This window comes from Panthera leo, chromosome B4, assembly GCF_018350215.1.
Source record: "Panthera leo isolate Ple1 chromosome B4, P.leo_Ple1_pat1.1, whole genome shotgun sequence".
In the NCBI taxonomy this organism is placed as follows: Eukaryota; Metazoa; Chordata; class Mammalia; order Carnivora; family Felidae; genus Panthera; species Panthera leo.
Genome location: NC_056685.1, coordinates 83,315,433 through 83,340,596, shown reverse-complemented (window position 1 = coordinate 83,340,596; position 25,164 = coordinate 83,315,433). Strand labels below are relative to the sequence as shown.

The 25,164-nt window shown below is 38.4% G+C and overlaps 1 protein-coding gene across 28 annotated transcripts in view; it reads left to right on the top strand.

Annotated features, from left to right (window-relative positions):
• The window catches only part of R3HDM2 (R3H domain containing 2), a 162,208-nt gene that overhangs the window by 27,034 nt on the left and 110,010 nt on the right, over nt 1-25,164 (top strand). For 23 of the 28 annotated variants that reach the window (XM_042946946.1, XM_042946941.1, XM_042946944.1 and 20 more), the window contains exon 3: nt 12,125-12,192. The exons of 3 other annotated variants lie outside the window; for them this stretch is intronic. In XM_042946946.1, the coding sequence (XP_042802880.1) occupies nt 12,125-12,192 (68 nt within the window). The remainder of the gene's footprint in view (nt 1-12,124; nt 12,193-25,164) is intronic. 2 more of the 28 variants (XM_042946950.1, XM_042946951.1) reach the window with 1 other exon arrangement.

The following is a 25,164-nucleotide window of genomic DNA, read 5'->3' as shown; positions in this document are numbered from 1 at the left end:
GGGGTTGACTTGTGGCTGGATCCCATGACCCTGGGATCATTGTCTGAGCCAAAATCAAGAGTCAGAAGCTCGACCAACTGAGGCATCCAGGCTCCCCTGTATCATAAGTTGTTAAAACAGCCTATCTGTTTAAAATGGCATCCAAATAAAAAAAAAAAAGGATCCAAATAAAGTCTGTACCTTATAGTTGGTCAATGTAGTTTTTTAAGTCTCTTTATCTAAAAGATTTCCACTCTCTTTTTTTTCTTTGCAGTTTATTTGTTGAAGGAACTGGGTCATCTGTTCAGTAGTTTCCCACAGATGGATTTGGTGATTGACATCATAGTAGTGTCATGTAACATGTTTCTCTATCCTCTGTATTTCCTTTAAATTGGCAGTTACATCTAGAGACTTGACCAGATTTAGATTCACTGTTTTTGGTTAGAATACTTCATAGTGTGCTTCTGTCAGGAGAAGGTGTGTGATGTCTGTTAGTCTCATATTTTATGATGTCAACAGCCATTGATGATCATTGTTTACATTTCCTTCATTAGGGGTTATAAAATGGTAGTACTCAGATTCTATCATTTCTTCATTTATTTTAGCTGGAATTTTTTTTTTTTTTTTTCTAAAAAGAAATACTTCTTTTCATCACCTGTTTGGCACAGGAAAGGTGCGACAGACAAATGCTTGAGCCTTTTAATTAACAGTTATTACTGTTTGCAAAAAATGAATTTGTTCACTAACATCCTGCAAAGGTGTCTGATAAGTTTGTTAAATATTGTCATTATAAACTCTGAGATTTAAGCCTATTTCTGTGTTTCAGCCAATTCCAATTTTATCTGTATTGATGTCTCTTTGATTGTCTCATCTTGGCAAATGGGAGCTTCTTCAGGTTGGCTCCAGTATCTTTTTGATGTGATCCTGTTAGCTATGATAGCTTGTTTGTTTTCTGGCTGACATGATGTTCTGAAATCGTCTATTACATACCCAATGCCTGGGCGTGCATCAGCCCATTGCCCCTGAAACTCTGGTTCCTTTGTGTGGAAAAAATGGAAAATGGTTAGAGACCAGTCTGGGTGAAAGAGGTATTAATTGCTTAGTGAATTGGTCTTTGTTTCTTGCTGTTTTCAGGGAATAAGGCTAGGAAATAAGGTGCCTTTTTTTTTTTGTTTTTTTGGATGAATCTTTTTTTTTTAAGTTTGTTTATTTTGAGAGAGAGAGCACGTGTGCGAGTGAGAGCATGAGTGGGGGAGGGGTAGAGAGAGCACAGAGCCCGACGCAGGGCTCTCACCCATGAACTGTGAGATAATGACCTAAGCTAAAATCAGGAGTTGGACACTTAACCAATTAATCACCCAGGTGTCCCCCCCCACCCCCACCAGCTTTAAGAAAGTATATCACAAGTTCATATCAGTGTTTCCAATTCAAAGTCAGGACCATAGATTTTTTTACTTAACATCTTCCATCTTACAGAGGTTTGCATTTTTCAAATTACAGACGTAATATACACTCATTTTAAGAAATTTAAATAATTCAGAATTATGTAAGGTAAAAGATGGAAGGAAGATCCTGATCCTGCCCCAAAATCACTAGTTAACCACTTAACACAATTAATTCAAAGGTTTCATAGTGTCTGTCTTTTTATTTTTATGTCAATTATAGTTACCTGGCTTAGGCAGCACTGAACATACAGTTAAAAATTAGGGATTGACATTTCTTGAGGCGAGGGAAAAAAAGATGAGAGGTTATTCCTTACATGAAATGAAGATTCTTACATATTTTTAGATTTACTTTTTGAATTGGTGTTACATTTGCATGATTCAAAATGCTAAGGATAGAAAAAAAGCAGAGTGAAGTTTTTTCTTGCTTTTGTAACCCAACTAGTCAGTTCTTCTTTCCAGAGACAACTATGTGCATCCTATGTTTTTGTGCATCCTATGTTCTTATAAACATAAAGTATACATATATGTGTAACTGTATGTATGTTATTTCCTCCATTTTACAAAAATGGTTCTTTGTCTTGCGTTTTTTTACTTAGCAATATAACTTATAAGTACATCAAGAATAGCTTATTCTTGTGTGTGTCTACAGAGTATTACAGGATATGTTTGTACTGTTTATTTTATCATTCTCCTATTAAAGAGAAGTTTGATTTTTTTCCCCCAAGTCTTTGCAGTTACAAAGAGTGCTGCATAACCTTGTACAAATGTCATTTTCCATATTTGGAATAATTAATTTTTTAAAAATGTTGTTTTTTAAAAACATTTTTAATGTTTATTTTTTGAAAGAGAGCGACAAAGCATGAACAGGGGAGGGGCAGAGAGAAACAGAGACACAGAATCTGAAGCAGGCTTCAAGCTCCGAGCTATCAGCATAGAGCCCGACGTGGGGTTCAAACTCAACGACCCGTGAGATTATGACCTGAGTTGAAGTCGAACGCTTTAACCAACTGAGCTACCGAAGGCTCCCCTAAAAAATTTTTTTTGATATTTATTTATTTTTGAGAGAGAGAGAGAGAGAGAGAGAGAGTGTGTGTGTGTGTGTGTGTGTGTGTGTGTGTGTGTGTGAGTGAGTGGGGGAGGGGCAGAGAGAGGAGGAGACAGAATCTGAAGCAGGCTCTGAGGTGTCAGCAAAGAGCCTGACGCGGGGCTTGAACCCACAAACTGTGAGATCATGGCCTGAGCCAAAGTCAGATGCCACCCAGGCACCCCTCGAATAGTTAATTATTAAAGTAAATTGCTAAGGGTGTATACTTGTGTAAATTTTAAACATATGGTAAAATGACCTTTTTTATTTTTATTTTTTGAGAGAGGGCACAAGTGAGCGTTGGACAGAGAGAGGGAGAGAGAGAGAATGAATCTGAGTAGGTGGAGAGAGAGAGAGATAAAGAGATAGAGAAGTGGAGTTCGCCCAAAGCGGGGCTCATGTTCATCTGAAGTGGGGCTTGTGTTCACCCAAAGCAGGACTCAGACTCATGAACTGTGAGATTGTGACCTGAGCCGAAGTCAGAAGCTTAACAGACTGAGCCACCCAGGTGCCCCAGTAAAATTGCCTTCTACAAATATAGGTATTTTACATTGCCACCGGCACCTGATTCCAGATTTGAGACAGAAGATTTGGTTATGTGGATATATACAAAATAACCAATTTGAAGTTTTTTCATCCATGTGTGTTTACGGTGGAGTACTGATGTCATAGACATCAGATTACATTGTAGTTTTTTTCTTTCTACATACAATTAATTGAGTGCCTATGAAAAAATATAGTCTTTGCTCTCAACTGTAAGCAGATATATCAGGTGAACTTTACCTAAGTTCTCTGGGCCTTGAAGGATAAGAGTGGGCAGGGGAAATTCTAAATTAGCAAACTTTTGGGGCACCTGGGTGGCTCAATTAAGTGGCTGACTTCGGCTTAGGTCATCATCTCATGATTCGTGAGTTTGAGCCCCGCATGGGGTTGTCTCCTGTCAGTGCGGAGCCTGCTTCTGTCCTCTGTCTCCCTCTCTCTCTGCCTCTCCCCATGCCCTCTCTCTCTCAAAAGTGAATAAACATTAAAAAAAAATCAGCAAACTTTTTGGTCTCGGACCCTTGACCCTTTTAAAAATTATTACAGGGGCGCCTGGGTGGCTCAGTCGGTTAAGCGTCCGACTTCAGCTCAGGTCACGATCTTGCAGTCTGTGAGTTCGAGCCCTGCATCGGGCTCTGGGCTGATGGCTCAGAGCCTGGAGCCTGCTTTGGATTCTATGTCTCCCTCTCTCTCTGCCCCTCCCCCGTTCATGCTCTGTCTCTCTCTGTCTCAAAAATAAATAAACGTTAAAAAAAAATTTTTTTAATAAAAAATAAAAATTATTACAGACTCCAAAGAACCTTTTATTTATGTGGGTTATATGTACCAATATTTACAATATTGGAAATCAAAACTAAGAAAATATTTAAATATTAGTTCATTAAAATCATAGTAAGTTCCTTACATATTAATTTATATAACACAGTTTTTAATGAAAAAACTTAAAAAAATTTTTTTTAACATTTATTCATTTTTGAAAGGCAGAGAGAGACGAGCACGAATGGGGGAGGGGCAGAGAGAGAGGGAGACACAGAAACAGAAGCAGGCTCCAGGCTCTGAGCTATCAGCACACAGCCGACGCAGGGCTCGAACTCATGGACCGCGAGATCATGACCTGAGCCGAAGTCGGCCACTTAACCGACTGAGCCACCCAGGTGCCCCTATGAAAAAAAACTTTTTTAAACAAAAGATTTAGTGAGAAGGAAGGACATGGTTTTACATTTTTGCAAATCTCTTTAATGTCTGGATTAAATAGAAGGCAGCTGGATTCTTACATCTGCATCAGCATTCGGTCTGTTGCAGTATGTCATTTTGCTTGAAGTATATGAGAAAAAATCCAGCTGCAGAGATTTGTAGTGGGAAAATAGAGAAGTATCTTAATATCTTTGGGTAATTGGATAGTCTTTGATACTGTACCCAAACTCAACATGTGGTAGTTTCTTCAAGGTTAGTTGCAGTGTAGAATCTGGAACCATGTTAATGAACTTTTGTACTTGGTGACATTAAAATTCAATTGTTTACTTTGTACATTGAATGGATCTTTTATCCATGTATGATTTTGAATCATCGTGAATTGGTCAACTGGAAAATATTGGTTTACTGAGTTACACAGAACTTCCAAATGTTTGACACAGTTCATTATTCAATTAAAAAAATCACATTCATTAATATCACCATCATTTCATTGGGAAAGTCTTAAGTATTGAGAAGTTGTCAAGCTCACAAAAGATACCCTTTTTCAAAATTTTGATTTTTAAAAACTTGAATTTTATCACTGGCAACAAGTACTATCTCATTTGTTTTCTTTGAAGGAACAGGCTCACTTTGTTCATTTCTGTGAAGACTGTTGCCACATAACAATAGTTTGCCTGTCGGTTGCTTACTCAAGAGGTAGTGATATGCCACGAAAAAAGTTCAGCTTGCAGCTCAGTTGCTTTTCCTTGAGACAATTATTGTCCTTCGATTGATATGCTGCAGAACTATAGACTTCCATTTTTCATTTAGATTATTAAAAAGATGTACTCAAGAGTGGAAATTTAATAACATTATTAATTTTTACTGTTTGCTCAAGGAATGTATAAGTAAAGTTTATCTTTCCTTTTTTAAACTGCAGGTGTTGGGTGGTACTAGTATAGTTCGATGCCCCTGCCTTGATTTATGCTAAGGCAGTGGCAGTTATACCTACCATTTCACCATGGTAAAAAAAGGCATATAACATCTTAGTATTATTATGAAAAATTAGATCTTGGTGTTATGAAAATAGCGGACCTCTTAGATTTCCTGAGACCATACTCCATGAACTGCTGTTCTAGGTAGAGCACGATTACATAGCCAGAGATACTGAGGTGAGAAAAAAAGCATCGGTTTCAAGGTCAACTACAAGTAATTTGTTATGAAACTCGGGATATATGGAGAAAAGGAGAAAAGGTAGTCAGAGGCCAGATTATAAAGGAATTTAAGTATCCTGCTAAAGAGTGCTGAATTTATCCTATAAAAAATGGAGAGTCTTTGGAGGATTTTTAAAGCAGGGAGTGTGTGTGGTAGGGGTGTTGGTGGTTGATGCCATCAAATTTGTTTTTTGTTTTTTTTTCAAAATGCGGCTGTTTTTATTGATCTGAAATACTGATATAATATAAGTGAAAACTGTTATATGCAAGCAGCCTTCCGGTGAGCCTCCTTTGGCAACCACTCTCCCACCACCCTTCTCCCATCAACCTTCTCGAGAAATCAAATTTGTATTTTTTAAAGATCACCCTTATCACAGTGTGTCTTGTAAGGAGGACAGTGGAAAATGATGAGGTTTTAAATGAAGGCACTGACTTGGCCGTGGAGCCACAGAAGGCCAGGCTGTACAAACCAGTGCAGACGTTAAAATGTGACCTTCCTAAAGCAGAACTAAGCCTAGCAGCATCTGTTGGTTGGCTGGATGGTCAGGCGCACAACCAGCCGCGTCCATCATCGTGTCACACAAGCTAATCCCTCAAATACTCTTGTATTGGCAGAATCACTATTCTGACTTTTATTACCATAGTTTTGTCTGTTTTCGAATTTCATGTTAATAGAATCATATAGTAGATGATCTTTTCTTTCTTACTTACCATTGTCTTTGAGATTCATGAGTGTAGCTTCCTATAGCAATGGTTTTTCTTTTATCATTGCTACGGAGTATTTCATTTTCTGACTGTACCGTAAGTTTTTCATTGAGTTGTTTACAGCTTGGGACTATGATGAATAATACTGCTGTGAACATTTTGTGTGTGTCTTTTCACAGACATAAGCACTCACTTCTATTAGTTATATACCCAGGAATGGAATTGCTAGTTCGTGGGGTATATATGTATGTTTGAGTACTACCAGTTTTCCAAAGTGGTCATATTAATTTATTCTCTTGCCAGCAATGTATGCCAGTTCTGGTTGTACTATGTCTTTGACTAAATATTGTCAGTCCTTTTAATTGTAGCTGTTAGGGTCTAGTGCTGTCTTTTTGTGGCTTTAATTTGCATTTCCCTGATGACAACTGATGTGTGGAATATCTTTTTTTATGTTTATTTATTTTTGAGAGAGAGAGAGAGTGGGAGCCGCCGAGGGGCAGAGAGAGAGAGAGAGAGAGAGAGAGAGAGAGAGAGAATCCAAAGCAGGCTCCAGGCTCTGAGCAGTTAGCACAGAGCCCAATGCAGGGCACAAACCCATGAACCGTGAGATCATGACCTGAGCTGAAGTCAGATGCTTACCTGACTGAGCCACCCAAGCGCCTCTGATGTGTGGAGTGTCTTTATATGCATATTGGCCTTTTAAGGATCCTCTTTGGTGAGGTGCCTTTCAACTCTTGTCCATTTAAGAAGTGGGCCATTTGTCTTTTTCTTATAGATATATAGATCTTTTTTGTATATGTTGAATATGAGTCCTTTGTGGGATACATATATTTGTATGTATCTTCTCCAGGTATTTAAACATGGACTAGATGCAGGAACAAATTTATTAATCTGGGTGTTTTGCTGGGATTCTGTGGTATATGTCTTATCAGTTAAAGGTGGTTCTATATCTTATTCTTTAGAGATTCTAGTTTCCTTTCATGATGGGAATGTACATGCTGCTTTTGAGTGTGTCACTGTTGATGTTTTGAATTAGTCTCAACTGATTGTGGGTGTGTCTGTTATCTATTGCTGTGGACCAAACCACTCGAAATCTTAATGGCTTAAAACAACTATTTGCTTATGATTAAGTGGGCTGGCAATTTAGGCAGAGTTCATCTGGCTTGCCTCTATTCCACATGATATTTGCTGGGCTTACTCATGTGTTTTGATCAGTTGGCAGGCTGGCCAGGGGCTGGTTGTACTGAATAGCCCCACTCCAGCATTGTCCATCATTAGGCTGGAGCTGTCATCCAGAGTGCTGTGGCCTCTCCTGCAGTCTGTCTTGCATGGTGACTAGGTTCCAACAGAACAAGAGTGAAAGTTGAAAGGTTTCCTAAGGCCTGGGCTCAGAAATTGCACAGTGTCTTCATGTTGCATTTTATCGACCACAAGTCCAGCTCAGATGCAAGGGGTGACAAAATGAACACCACTTCTTTTGTTTATTTTTGAGAGAGAGAGAGTATAAGCAGGGAAGGGGCAGAGAGGGGGGACAGAGGATCTGAAGCAGGCTCTGTGTGGATAGGCTGACAGCAGCAAGCCTGATGTGAAGCTCGAACTCAGGAACCGAACGGCAAGATCATGACCTGAGCTGAAGTCGGACGCTTAACCGAAACCTAACTACCCGGCGTCCCTCAACTCCACTTCTTGATGGAAATTGCTGCAAATAATTTGTGGTCATGTTTGATCTACAACATTGCTCTTCCTTGTTTGTTTGTTTCCTTCTTTCTCCTTTTGTCTCTCTTCATTTTAAATGAAGTGGATAGTTTGTGGGTTGTTTTTGTTTTTTAATTGACTTGTCTTTCTTCTTGAAGTTTATATTAGAACAAAACTTACTTGCTTAAAGGATGCCTTCTGTGATTACTTACTGTGGCCTAGGACAAGACATTTTTAAGCCCAAACTTTGGGACTGTTTGCCAAATTACCTTAGTAATACCAAACATCTGTTAATGCTGAAGAGATTAGTTTCTTCCCCAGGTAATTTTGATCTTTTTTTTTTTTTTTTTTTAATCCTTTTTAAAAAAAATTGGTTAAGACCTGAAGGTTAACATTCTGGTGCTTTTATGGGCTGTGTTCCTCCATGTTTTGTTAGTCATCTAGAGATACTAATAGGGACCTGAAATGACAACTTTTTTTTTTTTCCAAAGTGCTTAGTGAAGTCAGGAAGGTAAAGGCTCCACAGCTGGAGAAGGTGTCTGGGCTGTAGTTGTCTTGGGGAGACAGTGTTTTTATGTGTGAAATAAAACAAGAATCTTGGGCAAGGTGCAGATGTCAGTGACCTGTCAGCCCATCAGGATGAATCAGCTGATGTCCTAGATGAGGTGACAATGTCAGCACAGTCAGCCCCTTACCCTGAGTTTATTGGGCCTCTCATTAAGGTAGCTGTCATAGCCCTTAGTTTAGAAAAGTCAGAGTCATTGTTCAAGATTCACCTGACTTTAAACATTATTTATTTTGGAGGGGGAAGGTCACTTTCAGCGTAAGAGTACAATTGGAAGTGACATGTGGCTGGTTTGCAGATTACAAACATTTTGGTGTGCCCAAGTGTTACAGTTGTTAGGATCTTTAAAACTTGTCTCCAGGTGACTAGAGGCAATTTATTCTGCTTCTCCAAGTAAGTTTAATTAATTGTCTTGGGTCCCAGACAAGTAGATTTGTTAGCTGTAGTTTCTGATTTATCTGTTGCCCAAACCCGTGATAATTTGATGGGAATAGGAACTCTCAAAGTGGCATTTTATTGCAAAAGATGGATGTTGGCTTCTAAATGCAGCTGATTAGAAGGCTAGGGCACAGTATGTGTTTTTCTGGTGACAGGGTCATTATTAAGGCTTTATAGAACTAGTCAGACGGCCGAACTGAATCTTCCTACTCTTGTGAGGTTATCTTCAAGGCATTTGGAGTGTTTCACAGAACTCTTTATCAACTGTGTTCTCTCACCGGCGTTTGTACCTTGTGTCAGTTTTAGCCTGGTTGTTCTGGGTTGTGAGGTGCTTTTTAGTGCAGCTGGTAACCAGATCTTTTGTCAATCGCTGCTGCCTGAGAACCTTGGATTTGGGTCTCACAGACCCAGAAAACAGTGTTGCCAGATAAGATTGCCATCTTATTTTCTGAGTAAAATATTTATCTTCAGAGAAAGCAAGGCAGATTGTTAGAATGAAGACAGGAACACAGGATTTTGATGGCTTGGCTATCTTACTGGCTGTAAGTTTTAAAAAGTTTAAATAATTTTAAGTTTAAATAATTTCAATAAATTAAAAAAAAAATTTTAAAGACCTAAGTTTGCCTCAGAGGTAGCACTTAGCTTTGTAAATGAGTCAAACAGAAAACTGTTACAGTGCTTATTATGTGTCAGGCACTATTTCACATCGGAGGTATAGATACAGATATGAACACAAGTTTTCTGCCCTCAAAGAGCTTACATTTTTGTTTGAGAAGATAGACAATTTTCAAATAAATAATTACAGATTATGATGAGTACTATGAAGAAAATAGATGTGGTGATGTGATTGAGAGTAAGGGAGAAGGGGATACTTCAGATGGGGTGGTCAGGCAGGACCTTTTTGTAGTGATGTATGAACTATTATGTGAAGGGAAGCAACCAGCATTTCCTGATGGGAGAGGAGTGTTCTGGGCATGAAGAGCAACAAATACAAAGGCTTCGTGGGGAGTATGTGATTTGGCATGTTCAGGAATAGGCAGGGGCCAGATTTTGTATGGATTTGTAGATCTCGCTTAGGAGGATGGAAAACCATTGGTAGAAAGAAACTGGTTTATCAAGAAAGCTAAATGATGTGATTTACATTTTTAAAATATCACTCGTGCTTCTCTGGGGAGAACAGATAGCAGAGCGCCCAGAGAGGAAGTAGATTAGTTAAGAGACGATTGCATGTTTTTTATTTTTATTAAAACCCTGCAAAGTGTATAAGAGTTATGGAGGATGGATGGCAGAAGGGAATTGAACGTTTTTCAGAAAGTATTCCACTTTTTGAAACAGATTGTATTTTTATTTTTGAGAGAATGCAAGCAGGGGAGGGGCAAGGAGAGAGGGAGACAGAGAATCTGAAGCGGGCTCCCCCCGCCCCGCCCCCCCCCCCCCCCCCCCCCCCCCCCCCAGCCGCAAGCCAGTGTAGGGCTTGAATTCATAAACTACGAGGTCGTGACCTGAGCCAAAGTCGGACGCTCAACCGACTGAGCTACCCAGGTACCCCTCCACTTTAAATTTTTTAAATTTTTAATTAAAAACAATTTTTTTTAATGTTCATTTATTTTTGAGAGAGAGAAAGGTACAGAGTGTGAGCAGGGGAGGGGCAGATAGAGAGAGGGAGACACAGAATCCGAAGCAGGCTTCAGGCTCTGAGCTGTCAGCACAGAGCCAGACGCAGGGCTAGAACCCATGAGCTGTGAGATCATGACCTGAGCAGAAGTAGGACGCTTAACTGGGCACCCAGGCTCCCCTAAATTTTTTTTTAATGTTTGTTTTTAGAGAGAGAGAGAGAGCGCAAGCAGGGGAGGGGCAGAGAGAGACGAAGACAGAATCTGAAGCGGTCTCCTGGCTCTGAGCTATCAGCACAGAGCCCAATGCAGGGCTCAAACTCATGAGCCGTGAGATCATCATGATCTAAGCCGAAGTCGGATGCTTAACCAACTGAGCCACCCAGGCACTCCAAAAGTATTCCACTTTTAATTTTGATAAGATTACAAATAGGGCAAGAAAACCATAACATCAATAAGTACTGGTATGTGTTTTGAATTACGTTGCTCTTGATTCTTTGACTCAGAGTTGGAGAGAGACCTCTTGGTATGTCAAGGCTCTCAGCATGAACTCACTGTGCCCACTTAAGAATCAGGTGCATCTGGGCATGGCTTGAGGGCCTGTGGGGAAAGGTAACTAGTAATTTCTTTGCATAGGGCAGAATAAGGCATTTCCTGGGGAAAAAAATTCACCATGCAGTCAGTGTTTCAGGACCAACGTTGGTGGTGGAAAAGGGAAGGGCGATTCCATAGCCATGCCTTCCAACTCTAACCAAACTACCACACATTTCTAATACCAAAACCCTGGGGTGCAGGGGTTATAAAGAAACTTTTTCATAGAAATCTTAGTATGATACTAGAAAGGTAGACTTTAGCAGTGTGAGACTCACGGGATAGAGTTGTAAAGCAAAATGATGAATTTGGGATACTCCTCACTTCAGCATAGAACATGGCGAGACTTAAGTACTTTGAGGTTTCCAAGAACACAGGCTGGCTTGGCATATTAGGGGTTCTAGTGGTGGCATTCAGCACTCAGGGTTTCTAATGTGGATTAAGCAGCAGCCAGCTCTCAGAATCCTGTCATAGTAATAGTAATAGTAATAATAAATATTGTAGTCAGAGAGAGGAGATACTAAATTATGTGTTTGTAATATTTATTTGTACTCACAGAAGAAAATTCTGTCTCTGGCTTTTCTGTATTCTTCTCACCTACTGAGAGAGATTCAGTATCTGCTAGCTCAGTTACTATAGATTTGTCTTGTATAAAAGGATAATGGATAAAAAACAGCTGAAGAATTTCAAGGAGTAAGACTGGATAATTAATTTATATAGAAAGCGGACTGAGAACTGCTTATAAGAAGAGGGGATCATTAGAGGAGAAGGAGTTGTGAGTTGTGAGTTGATGTCCCACATGGGCGTAGAGATTACTTAAATAAATAATAAAAATAATAAAATAAAACCGTGCATTAAAGCAGTGGATTTAAAAAAACAGGAAGTAGGAATGGATATAGAGGGTTCAGGCAGGTGTAGGGTTAGAGAAACATTGTGAGCAAAAGGAATTGGGAAAGAAGATACTAAGCTGCTGTGGATTTTGAAATGGATCTCTTTATTTTCTTTGGGAGTCTCAATATATTAAGATTAAATTGCTTTTAACTTTTTTGTTTTTGTTTTTTGTTTTTTGTTTTTTTTTTGAGGTTAGACTTGTTTCTTATATGTGATGCCATTCCAGCACTGGACTCATGGAGGCTGAACATTTATTCAGGTAATAATAGGTAAAATTTATAGAGCACTTTCTGTGTGCTAGGCAACAAACTAAGTGCTATACCTGTATTCTCATTTAATTGTCACACAACTTCACAAGGTTGGAAGTGTTATTGTACCCATTTAATAGATGAGGAAACTGAGACTTTAGAGTATATCAAGATTGAGTTCACCTGAATTAAGAAAGCAAAAAGGCTACTGCTGTAGTTGAAGTGAGAGATGATGGTCGCTTGGATTAGATGATGTCATTTCTCACCTGTCATAAATACATGAATGTAAAGTGGTTTTGACTGACTGAACTTCACCCCTCATATCCATAGCTTCTTCCCACTAGTGAATACATCATACTTTTTGTCTGTCTGTCTTTATTTATTTATTTATTTATTTATTGTCTTTAAAACAATGGACATACTTTTTGGTAAAGAAAAATCCAATTTAGAGGGTTTTTTTCCCCTTCAATTTTTAATTTAAATTCTAGTTAGTTAACATGATTTAGAGTTTTAACTTAAAAAAATTTTTTAATGTTTATTTATTTTTGAGAGGGAGAGAGAGAAACAGAAACAGAGCATGAGTGGGGGAGGGCAGAGAGAGAGGGAGACACAGAATCTGAAGCAGGCTCCAGGCTCTGAGCTGTCAGCACAGAGCCCGACGCAGGGCTCAAACTCACAAACTGTGAGATCATGACCTGAGCTGAAGTCCAATGCTTAACTGACTGAGCCACCCAGGCACCCCTAGAGTTTTAACTTTAAAGCTTTTCTGACTTTTTAGAAGTAGATAATAAGCTTTGAAGTAGCTTAAATTTATCGGAATAAATATCTACAAAAGGTAGATAGATATTTACCTTATGAAACAGATATTTACTTTGTCTTATAAAAGGTTAAGAAATAACTGAGGAATTCTTAAAAGATTATTAGTATAGATAATAATCTTTTTTGTTGTTTTTGATGTACTTGAGATACTGTTCACAGGTATTTTAGCTTTATGGAACCTTCTTAGGGCTTTTTCTAGGAGCCTTCCTGGTATACCTAAATGTTTATTTACTGATCATACTAATTGTTGTACTTGCCAGAACTGAAGAGTTCTGGCACTGGAGAGTTTTTAGCACTACCAACTGAAAATCAATCAAAAAAATGGAGATTGAACATCTCTGAAATTATAATGTTGGTTAATAGAATTACTTGTAAATTTAAGAAATTCAAATTGATATGCTCCTCTGAGTGGCTTTCCATGTGGAGTTTTGCCAACTGTTTGCGCCGTTACCGAGCACAGTAAAACCACTTGCTTTTACTCCCTTACCAGTTATTGAGTGGCCAGCATGAGCACGTTGCCCTATTTCCCCTTTCCCCATCTTTTTCGAAAAAGATCGTGAGCTATAATTGACATATAGTAAACTGTACATATTAAAAGTGTACAGTTTGTTAAGTTTTGACATATGTGTTGTTCACCCATGAAACTATTACCACAGTTCAGATAATGTATCACCCCCACAAGTTTCCTTATCCCCATTTAAAAAAAAAATCTTTTTTAATGTTTATTTTTGAGAGAGAGAGAATCCAAAGCATGCTCCAGACTCCGAGCTGTCAGCACAGAGCCTGGCGGGAGGCTCTAACTCACGAACTGTGAGATCATGACCTGAACCAGTCAGCCGCTCAACCGACTGAGCCACCCAGGCGCCCCTCCTTACTCCCATTTTTAATCCTTTCCTCAACTGATCAACTTTCTGTCGCTGATCAACTTTCTGTCGCTATAGAACAGTTTGCATTGTCTAGAATTTTATTTAGATGGAATTGGAAAGAATATATTCTTACATTTATTTTTGGTTTGGCTTTTTTTTTACTAACCATAATTATTTTGAGATTCATCTATGTTGATGCATGTATGAGTAGTTCATTTTTATTGCTGAGTAGCGATCCATCATGTGGCTATAGCACAATTTGTTTATCTGTTTGTGTTTTGATGATGCACATTTGGGTTGTTTCCAGTTTTTGGCAATTAAAAATAAAGTTATACTATAACTATTTGTGTACAAATCCTTATATGGACATACGCTTTTTCCCCCTCCTAAGTTAATTTCTTTTTTTTTTTTTTATGTTTATTTATTTTTGAGAGAGAGAGAGAGAGAGACTGAACATGAGCGGGGGAGGGTCAGAGAGAGAGAGGGAGACACAGAAGCTGAAGCAGACTCCAGGCTCTGAGCTGTTAGCACAGAGCGTAACGTGGGGCTCGAACCCATGAGCTATAAGATCATGACCTAAGCCGAAGTTGGATGCTTAACCAACTGAGCCACCCAGGAGTCCCTCTTTTTTTTTTGTAGTGAAATTCACATAACTTACAATTAATAATTTTGGTATGTAGTTCAGTGGTATTTAGTGTATTTGTGATGTTGTGCAACCACTAGCTGTCTCTAGTTTCAGAACATTTTCATCATTCTATAAACCACCCCATACTCATTAAATAATAATTCCCATTCCCTCCCCTCCCCCCTCTGCTTTACCTGGTAACCTCTAATTTGCTTTCTGCCTCTATGGATTTACCTTGACTGGATATATCTTCTAAAAAGAATCAGGCAGTATGTGAACCTTTTATGTCTGGCTTCTTTCATTTAGCATGTTTTCGAGATTCATCCAAGTTGTAGCATGCATCAGGACTTTTGTTCCTTTTTATGGCTGAATAATATTCCATTGTGTGGATATATTACATTTAGTTTATCCATTAATCAGTTGATAGACATTTGGGTTGTTTCCACTTTTTGGGTACTATGAACGTGTATTTACAAGTTTTTGTGTGGACATATGTTTTAATTTCTTTTGGGTATATATCTAGGAGTATAATTGCTGGATCATGTGGTAACTTTTTTTTTTTTATTATGAAATTTATTGTCAGATTGGTTTCCATACAACACCCAGTGCTCATCCCAACAGGCGCCCTCAATACCTTTCACCCACCCACCCTTCCCTCCCACCCCCCATAAACCCTCAGTTTGTTCTCAGTGTTTAGGAGTCTCTTATGTTTTGGCTCCCTCCCTCTCTAACCATTTTTTTTTCTTCCCCTCCCCCATGGTCTTCTGTTAAGTTTCTCAGGATCCACATAGGAGTGAAAACATGGAATCTGTCCTTCTCTGTATGACTTATTTCACTTAGCATAACACTCTCCAGTTCCATCCATGTTGCTACAAAGACCATATTGCATTCTTTCTCATTGCCACGTAGTATTCCATTGTGTGTATGAATCATGTGGTAACTTTTTGAAGTACTGTAAAACTGCTTCCACAGTGGCTGCATAATTTTACATTCCCACTAGCAATGTGTAAGGGTCCCAGTTTGTCTTTCCTCACTAAACTTACTTTCTGTCTTTTTGAGTCTAGCCATCCTAGTGGGTGTCAATACCATTATGGTTTTGATTTGCACTACCCTGATGACTAAGGATGTTGAGCATCTTTTCCTGTACTTATTGGCCATTTGTATATTTTTTGGAGAAATGTATATTTAAATCCTTTGCCTTTTTTGGATAACATGTCTTTTTTTATTGTGTTGTAAGAGTTCTTTATTATGGATACCAAGTTCCTTATTCTATACATGATTTGCAAATATTTTTTCTTATTCTCTGAGTTGTCTTTGAATTCACTTTCTTGATGGTATTGTTTACGAAGTTTTAAATTTGATGAAGTCTACTGATCTATTTTTTCTTTTGTTGCTTATGCTTTTAGTGTTGTTTCTAAGAAAATTTTGCCTAATCCAAGGTCATCAAGATTTTTTTTTTAATAAATGATTACTTATTTTGAGAGAGAGCACATGCACAAGTAGGGTAGGGACACTGAGAGAGGGATACAGAGAACCCTGTGCTGTCAGCATGGAGCCTGAGGCGGAGCTCAATCCCAGGAACCTTGAGATCATGACCTGAGCCAAAATTAAGAGTCAGAAGCTCAACTGGCTGAACCACCCAGGCATTCCTCAAGGTCATGAAGATTTATTCCAGTGTTTTATTTTGAGTTTTATAGTTGTAGCTCTTACATTTAGGTCTGTGTTCTATTTTCAGTTAATTTTTATGTATGATGTGAAGTATCGTTCCAACTTTATTATTTTGTGTGTAGCTATCCACTTCTCTGAGCACTATTTGTTGAAAACACTGTCCTTAGCCTATTTGATTATCTTGGCCTCCTTGTTAGAAAGTTAGTTGACCATAAATGTAAAGGTTTATTTCTGGGCTTTCAATTCCATTCCACTATGACACTGTTTTTGATTACTGTAGCTTTAGTTGTAAGATGAAATTGGGAAATGTGAGTCCTCCAATTGTGTTTTTCTTTTTCAAGATTATGTTATTTGGTGTACCTGGGTGTCTCATTCGCTAGACCATGTGACTCTTGATCTCAGAGTCATGAATTTGAACCCCATGTTGGGTGTAGAGATTACTTAAAAAAAAAAAGGATTATGTTGTTTATTCTGGGTCCCTTGCATTTCCATATGAATTTTAAGATGTTATTGTCAATTTCTTAAAAAAAGCCAGCTAGGATTTTGATAGGGATTGCTCTGAATCTGTAGATCAGTTTGGGGAGTGTTACCACTTTAGCAATATTAAGTCTTTCAGTCCATGAACATGGGACATCTTCTCCCTTATTTAGACCTTCAATTTCTATCAGTGACAGTTTATGATTTTTAATATATAACCCTTACACTTTTTTTAACCCTACTCTATTATACTTTTTTGTTAATTTATACTTAAGTATCTTATTATTTTTGTTACTACTGTAAATGGAAGTTTTTGCTTGATTTCATATTTGGAATATTAATTGTTTATAGAAATACAATCCATTTTTGTATATTGACCTTGTATCTTGCAACGTTGCTGAACTTACTTTTAGTGGATTCCTTAGGAATTTTTTTATTTTTTATTTTTTGTTTTTATTTTTTTTAGGTAGGCTACATGCCCAACTTGGGGCTTGAACTCACAACCCTGAAATCAGGAGTCACATGCTCCATTGACTGAGCCAACCAGGCACCCCGATTTCTTAGGATTTTCTATATATAAGAATATCATCTGCAAATAGAAAAGGTTTTCCTTCTTTTCCAAACTGAATGTCTTTTCTTTCTTTTTATTGCCTTATTGCCCTAGCTGTCTTTTTTTTGTTTGTTTAATTTAATTTAATTTAATTTAATTTAATTTAAATTTTAACTATATTTATTTTGAGAGAGCTTGAGTTTATGCACGCGGGGGAGGGGTAGATAGAGAGGGGGAGAGAGAATCCTAAGCAGGCTCTGTGCTGTCATTTCGGACCCTGATGTGGAGCTCAGTCTCACAAACTATGAGATTATGACCTGAGCTGAAATCAAGAGTCAGAGGCTCAACTACCTGAGCCACCAGGCATCCCAAATTTTTATTTATTTAGAGGTTACTCAAACTCACACCCCTGAAATCAAGAGTTGCATGCTCTTCCCACTGATCCAGCCAGGTGGCCCCAGACTGGATATTCCTAATTGACCTAGCTTCAAGTTTGTTGATTCTTCTGCCTGCTCAGATCTTGTGTCAAACCCCTCTACTTAACATTTTTCATTTTTATTATTGTACTTTCCAACTCCAAAATTTCCATTTGGTTCCTTTTTATAATTTCTATCTTTCTATTAATATTCTGTTTCTGGTTAGACATTATTCAGGGATGCCTGGGTGGCCCAGTCAGTTAAGCCTCTGACTTTGGCTCAGTTCATGATTTCAGGGCTCATGAGTTTGAGCAAGCCCCACATCATGGTCTATGACAGCACAGAGCCTGCTTTGGATTTTCTGTCTCCTCATGCTCTCCCTGTCCCTCCCCAGCTTGTGCATACTCTTGCTCTCTCTCTCTCAAAAATAAGTAAACATTAAAAACTACAAAAAAACAGACATTGTTCTCATACTTTTCCTTTAATTCTTTAGTCATAGCTTTTTTTTTTTTTTTTTTTTTTTTTGAGAGCATGAGTAGGGGAAGGAGAGAATCTTTTTTTTTTTTTTAATGTTTATTTATTTTGGGGGTGCTTGGGTGGCTCATTGATTAAGTGTCTGACTCTTGATTTTGGCTCAGGTTATAATCTCATGGTTTGTGAGTTTGAGCCCTGCATCGGGCTTTGCACTGACAGTGCAGATCCTGCTTGGGATTTTCCCTCTCTGTCCCTCTCTAGCTCATGCTCTCTATCTCAAAGTAAATAAACTTAAAAAAAAAAAAAAAAGGTGCTCCTGGGTGGCTCAGTCATTTAAGCATCCGACTTCAGGTCAGGTCATGATCTCTCGGTTCATGAGTTTGAGCCCCGCATAGGGCTCCGTGCTGACAGTGCAGAGCCTGCTTGGGATCCTCTCTTTCCCTCTCTCTCTGCCCCTCCCCCACTCTCTCTCTCTCTCTCTCTCTCTTTCTCTCTCTCTCTCAAATAAACATTAAAAAAATTTTAAATATTTTTCCCCTGTCTTTTATTTGGAAATGCCACTAACCCCTATATTAGGCAATTTGGATTTGTCCTACAGTTCACTTATGCTTTGTTCATTTTATTTCAGTGTCTTTTTTTCTTTCTAGGTTTTATTTTGGTTGGTTTCTATTGCTGTGTTTTCATATATTCTCCCCCTGATTTGTTCTGTTGCAATTTTTAATCTGCTGTTAATCTTACATAGTGTACTTTTATCTATACCATTTCAGATTTTTTTTACTTCTTCTACCTAACATGCTTACTTTTTCCTTTAGATTCTTACACATATGGAATATAGTTATAATTTTCTAAATGTCTTTCTTTACTAGTTTTATGCTCTATCATTTCTTGGTCATTTATTTTAACTTTTCATTGTGAAATAAGTATAATATACAGGAAGTTGGGAAAAAATGTACAGCAATATTCCATGTGCTCTTCACCCAATTTATCCCCATTGTGACAGCTTCTGTAATTGTAGTACCATATCAAAGGTAAGAAATTAATATTGGTACAATGTATAGAGTCTGTTCAGATTTGACCAGTTTTACATGCACTTCTCTCTGCATGCGTGTGTGTGTGTTGAGGGAAGTTCTGTGGAATTTCATCTTGTATAAATTTTTGTATCCACAACCACCATCAAGATATAGAACAGTTCCATTCCCAGAAGAATCCTTCCTGTTGCCCTTTTACAACCACATCCACCTACTTCCACCCCATTTATGAACCTGTAACCCTGGCAATTACTAATCTATTCTTCAACTAATATTGTTGTTCCAAAATGTTAATTAAATGGAATCATACCATATGTAACCTCTTGAGATTGACTTTTTCTCCTATTCAGCATAATTCCCTTGACATCCATCCATAGTTTGTACCTTTTTGGGGGGTACAAATTGCTGAGTAATATTCTGTGGTATGGCTGTCCCAAGTTTATTTAAACATTCACCTGTTGAAGGACTTCTGTGTTGGTTGCAATTTTTGTCCATTATGAATAAAGCTGTGAACATTCATGTATAGGTTTTTGTGTAAACATGTGTTTTTATTTTTCTGGGATAAATCCCCAAGAGTACAGTTGCTGGGTGGTAAGGTAATTACATATTTCATTGTAAAAGAAACTGTCTTCTAGGGTTCCTGTACCATTTTGTATTCCCATCAGCTACGTATGAGCCATTTAGTTTTTCTGCATTCTTGCCAACATTTGGTATTGTCAGTAATTTTTATGTTAGCCATTATGATAGGTATGATAGATATCTCATTGTGGTTTTAATTTGCATTTCCCTCATGGCTAATGATTTTGAATGTGTCTGCTCATGTTTTTTGCCCATTTTCTAATTGTTTTTTTAATTTTTTTAAATGTTTTATTTATTTTTAAGACAAAGAGAGACAGAGCATGAGTAGGGATGGGGCAGAGAGAGAGGGAGACACAGAATCTGAAGCAGGCTCCAGGCTGTGAGCTGTCAGCACAGAGCCCGACGCGGGGCTCGAACTCACGAACTGTGAGATCGTGACCTGAGCCAAAGTCAGACACTTAAGCAACTGAGCCACCCAGGTGGCCCCATTTTCTAATTGTTTAAGTTTTGAGAGTTTATATATTCTATTTATATGTTCTAGGTACAGTTCCTTTGTTAAATATGCAAGTATTTTCTCCAGTTTGTGGCATACTCTCTTTTGTGAACTCTAGACTCCTTTGCTTTCTCAGACTTTCACTTTGCACAAAGGGAGCATGTTGGACTCTCCCCAGCTTGCTGCTTAGCTCCCCCCTTTTTTTTGACATTACTTAGAAGCACTCTCCAGGCATTAAGCATGGGTAATCATGGGGCTTACTGTATTTGTTTCCCATTTCTCAGGAATCACTGTCCTTTATTGCCTGATGTCCAGTGTCTTAAAAACCACTGTTTTACCCATTTTGTCTCTTTTGTCTGCCAGGAAGGTAAATATGATCTTTGGTACTCCATGTTAGGAATGAAATCTACCCCCACTCCCCTCCCGCTTTCCATGGCCAAAGCTTTCAATAAAATTAGGAACACCTGTTGTTAGTAACTACCGTCTAACAATTCCTTCCTTTCTCAAGTTCTTAACAGAAAAGGAGGGGGGAATAGAGGCTAAATATAATTCAGACAAAAAGATACTTCTGATGTTGTTCGGTGTCTGTTGAAGCCCAGCTACTTCCAAAAGTTTGCAAATCAATCAGATACAGGCTTAGAGCTAGAAATAGGTTAGCTACCATAGCACAAGATGATGGTGTGAAAAGATTTTAGTGACAGCTTGTGTGTGATAATATATCCTTTCTTGTTCAAGGTTCTCTTTGGATGTTAAGCTAGATTCTGGCTTTCATATGCCTTTTCTCTATTCTTATCCATAAAGTCCTTTTCTCGAAAGAATGGCTATATTTATAAAACCACATTTTCCTATATTTAAAAGGTAGAGTTGACTAGTTAAAAGCAGCCTTTCCAGCCTAAGTGCATCTAGTTAGGTAATTGTCCCTTAACTTTTATTATTAGTTTTGGGACTTACATTAGCATTTATGATGATTTGATAAAAATATGCTAGAATTTCTTAAAAGAGTTATCTCTGCATTTTAAAGCTACAGTTATCTATGTAAAAACTCAGAGAGATATAATATTGCTACAGGATCACATAGTTCTCAAACATTGAAGAAAATATTTCTTTGGAGTTATTTTGTGGAATTAGGACACATTTCAATAATAGGTGACTTTGAGCTCTAGGAATCTGCTAGAGTCACCTTTGGGATAGAGCAGCCTCTGCTTGTGCCAGTCTTATCAGGAAAGTTTTATTTCTCTTTCCAGCTTATCACTTTAGCTGATGAACCAAGGGCATAGTTTGTTATATTAGTAAGCTATTTTTTTAACAGTTGCTGTCATGATGCCTTGCACAGAGTGGTTACTCAGCGAGTATTTACTGGATGAATGAATGCCTCTTCATTGAGTCACTGCTTCAGTCAACTCCCTTTATATATTTCATCTAGGATCTTTCCATCTCCATCCTTTGTCATTTTGTTACTTGTTTGTATTTCCTCTGGAGGGGTGAACACAAGGCAAAGAAGAACAACCTGAAATCTTTCTATTGTTTATAAGTAACTCTGATAAGAAAAAAGTATTATATGAGAAGAGATTGAAACACTTGCCTGAATTGCGATTTTGGAGTTGATGCTGATTTATCTATTATATTTTTCCCTACCATTCCTAACAGTGGATGATTTTTTGCTTTACCTTGAAGCCCTGACAAGCTTTTTCTCTTTATAACTGATAGCTGGTGATATGCTTTTTTACTTTTCAATTTTATTTCTAGTTTTTATAACTTTCCTTTTCCTCTGTATGGAGTCCTCTACCTCTTCTTCATTCTTATTATTTTTTTTTAAGTTTATTTGTTTATTTTGAAAGAGAAAGCATGCGAGTAGGGCAGTGAGAGAGGAAGAGAGAGAGAATTCCAAGCAGGTGCTACACTGTCAGCGCAGAGCCCAAGATGGGGTTCAAACCCGTGATCTGTGCGATCATGACCTGAGCTGAAATGAAGAGTCAGACACTTAACTGATTGAGCCAACCAGCTGCCCCCCTCTTCTTTATTCTTTAAATATTTGTGTGTCCTGAGGTCTCTGCATATCTCTCTAGCCTTCTTTGCTGATAATATTCCACTGTTCTCACCATGCACTCTCCCTTTAAAATCCAAGATTTCAACTTCTGTCACAGTTTGGTTGTAGAGATATCCCGTCTCACCAGTATAACTGCCTATTGGGCACTTTGATTAGTCAGCTGATGGGCACATCACATTTACCATGTTTTATTTTATTATTTCATCTTTTTAATTTTATTTACCTGGTGCTCATCAGGACAAGTGTACTTATTATTGTTATTTTTTGAGATTTTATTTTTAAGTAATCTCTACACCCGTTGTGGGGCTCGAACCTATAATCCCGAGATCAAGAGTTGCACGCTGCACCAACTAAGCCAGCCAGGTGCCCCAACAAGTGCACTTTTTTTTTTTAAACGTTTATTCATTTTTCAGAGAGACAGATCATGAACAGGGGAGGGGCAGAGAGAGAGGGAGACATAGAATCCGAAGCAGAATCCAGGCTGTAAGGTGTCAGCACAGAGCCAGACATGGGGCTCAAACCCACTAACTGCAAGATCATGACCTGAGCTGAAGTCAGTGCTTAACTGAATGAACCATCCAGGCACAACCCCCTCCCCGACAAGTCCATTTCTTTATCTCCATCACCTATTTCATTGATCCCCCGTGCCCCCTTCCCCTCTGGTAACCATCAGTTTGTTCTCTATTGTTAAGAGACTGTTTCTTTTTGTCTCTCTCTTTTTTTCCCCCCTTTCCTTGTTTAGTTCTTAAATTTCACGTGAGTAAAATTGTATGGTATTTGTTTTTCTATGCCTTACTTCTTTCACTTAGCATTACACTCTTTAGCTCCATCCATTTGTTGCAAATGGCAAGATTTCATTCTTTTTTATGACTGTATATTCCATTGTGTATATACCACATCTTTATGCATTCATCAGTTGATGAACACTTGGGCTGCTTCCATATCTTAGCTGTTATAAATAATGCTGCTGTAAAAATAGGGGTGCATGTGTCCCTTTTAAAAATGTTTATTATTGGGGTGCCTAGGTGGCTTGATTGGTTAGGTGACTGACTTCGTCTCAGGTCATGATCTCACAGTTCGTGAGTTCGAGCTCCATGTCGGGCTCTGTGCTGACAGCTCAGAGCCTGGAGCCTACTTCAGATTCTGTGTTCTCCCTTCTCTCTACCCCTCCCCTGCTCATGCTCTGTGTCTGTCTCTCATTAATAAATAAACGTTAAAAAATTAAAAAAAACAATACAAATGTTTATTATTTTTAAAATTATTTTTAGTGTTTATTTTTGAGAGAGAGAGACAGAGCGTGAGCAGGGGAGGGGCAGAGAGAGAGGGAGACACAGGATCCCATGTAGGCTCCAGGCTCCCAGCTGTCAGCACAGAGTCCGACACGGGGCTCGAACCCACGAACTGTGATGAGATCATGACCTGAGCTGAAGTCAGATGCTCAACTGACTGAGCCACCCAGGCGCCCCTATTATTTTTAACATTTACTTATTTTGGAGGGAAGAGTGCAAGCAGAGGAGGGGTAGAGAGAGGGAGACAGAGGATCTGAAGCAGGCTCTGTGCTGACAGGCTGACAGCAGCGAGCCCAATGTGGGACTCGAACTCCTGAACCGTGAGATCATGATCTGAGCCAAAGTCAGATACTCAACTGACTGGGCCACCCAGGTGCCCCTATTTTAATTTTTTTTTTTTTTTTTTTTTTTTTTTTGAGAGAGAGAGAGAGAGAGAGAGAGAGAGCTGGAGAGGTGCAGAGAGGGGGACAAAGGATCCAGAGTTGACTTTCTGCTGACAGCAGAGAGCCTGATGCAGAGCTCGAACTGATGAACCATGAGATCATTTTGGGAGCTGAAGTCTGATGCTTAGCCGGCTGAGCCACCTAGGTGTCCCTGCATGTGTCTGTTTGAGTTTGCGTTTCTGTATTATGTGGGTAAATACCCAGTAGTGCAATTGCTGGATCATAGGGTCTTTTAACTTTTTGAGGAACCTTCATACTGTTTCCCACAGTGACTACACCAGTGCAACATTGAATCCCCCAGCAGTGGAAGAGGATTCCTTTTTTCTACATCCTCACCAACATCTGTTGTTATTTCCTGTATTATTCATTGTAACCATTCTGACAGGTGTGAGGGTGACTATGTCATTGTAGTTTTGATTTGCATTTCCCTGATGATTAGTGATGATGAGCATCTTTTCACATATCTGTTGGCCATCTGTATGTCTTTTTTTGGAGAAATGTCTGTTCATGTATTCTTTTTAATTGGATTTTTAATTTTTGGGGTGTGATCGCTTCTCGGCCTTTTGGCTAAGATCAAGTGTAATTTTTGGGGTGTTGAGTTCATGTAAGTTCTTTATTTATTTTGATACTAACGTTTTATCGGATGTATCATTTGCATATATCTTCTCCCATTCCATAGGTTGCCTTTTAGTTTTGTTGATTGTTTCCTTCACTGTGTAGAAGCTGTTTGTTTGTTTATGCATGCTTTTGTTTATTTTTACTTTTGTTTCTTTTGCCTTGGGGGACATAAGAAAAAATTCTATGGCTGATGTCAGAGACATTACAGCCTGTGCTCTCTTGTAGGATTTTTATGGTTTCAAGTCTCACATTTAGGTCTTTAATCCCTTTTGAATTTATTTTTGTGTATGGTGTAAGAAAGTGGTCCAGTTTCATTCTTTTGCTGTTCCCTTTTCCCAACACCATTTGTGAAAGAGACATTGTCTTTCCCTTTGGATATTCTTTCCTGCTTTGTCCAAGATTAATTGACCGTATAATTGTGAGTTTATTTCTGGATTTTCTATTCTGTTCTGTTGTTCTGTATGTCTGTTTTTGTGCCAGTTTCATACTGTTTTGATTACTATAGCTTTGTAATACAACTTGAGGTCTGGAATTGTGATGCCTCCAGCTTTGCCTTTCTTTTTCAAGATTGTTTTGGCTATTTGGGGTCTT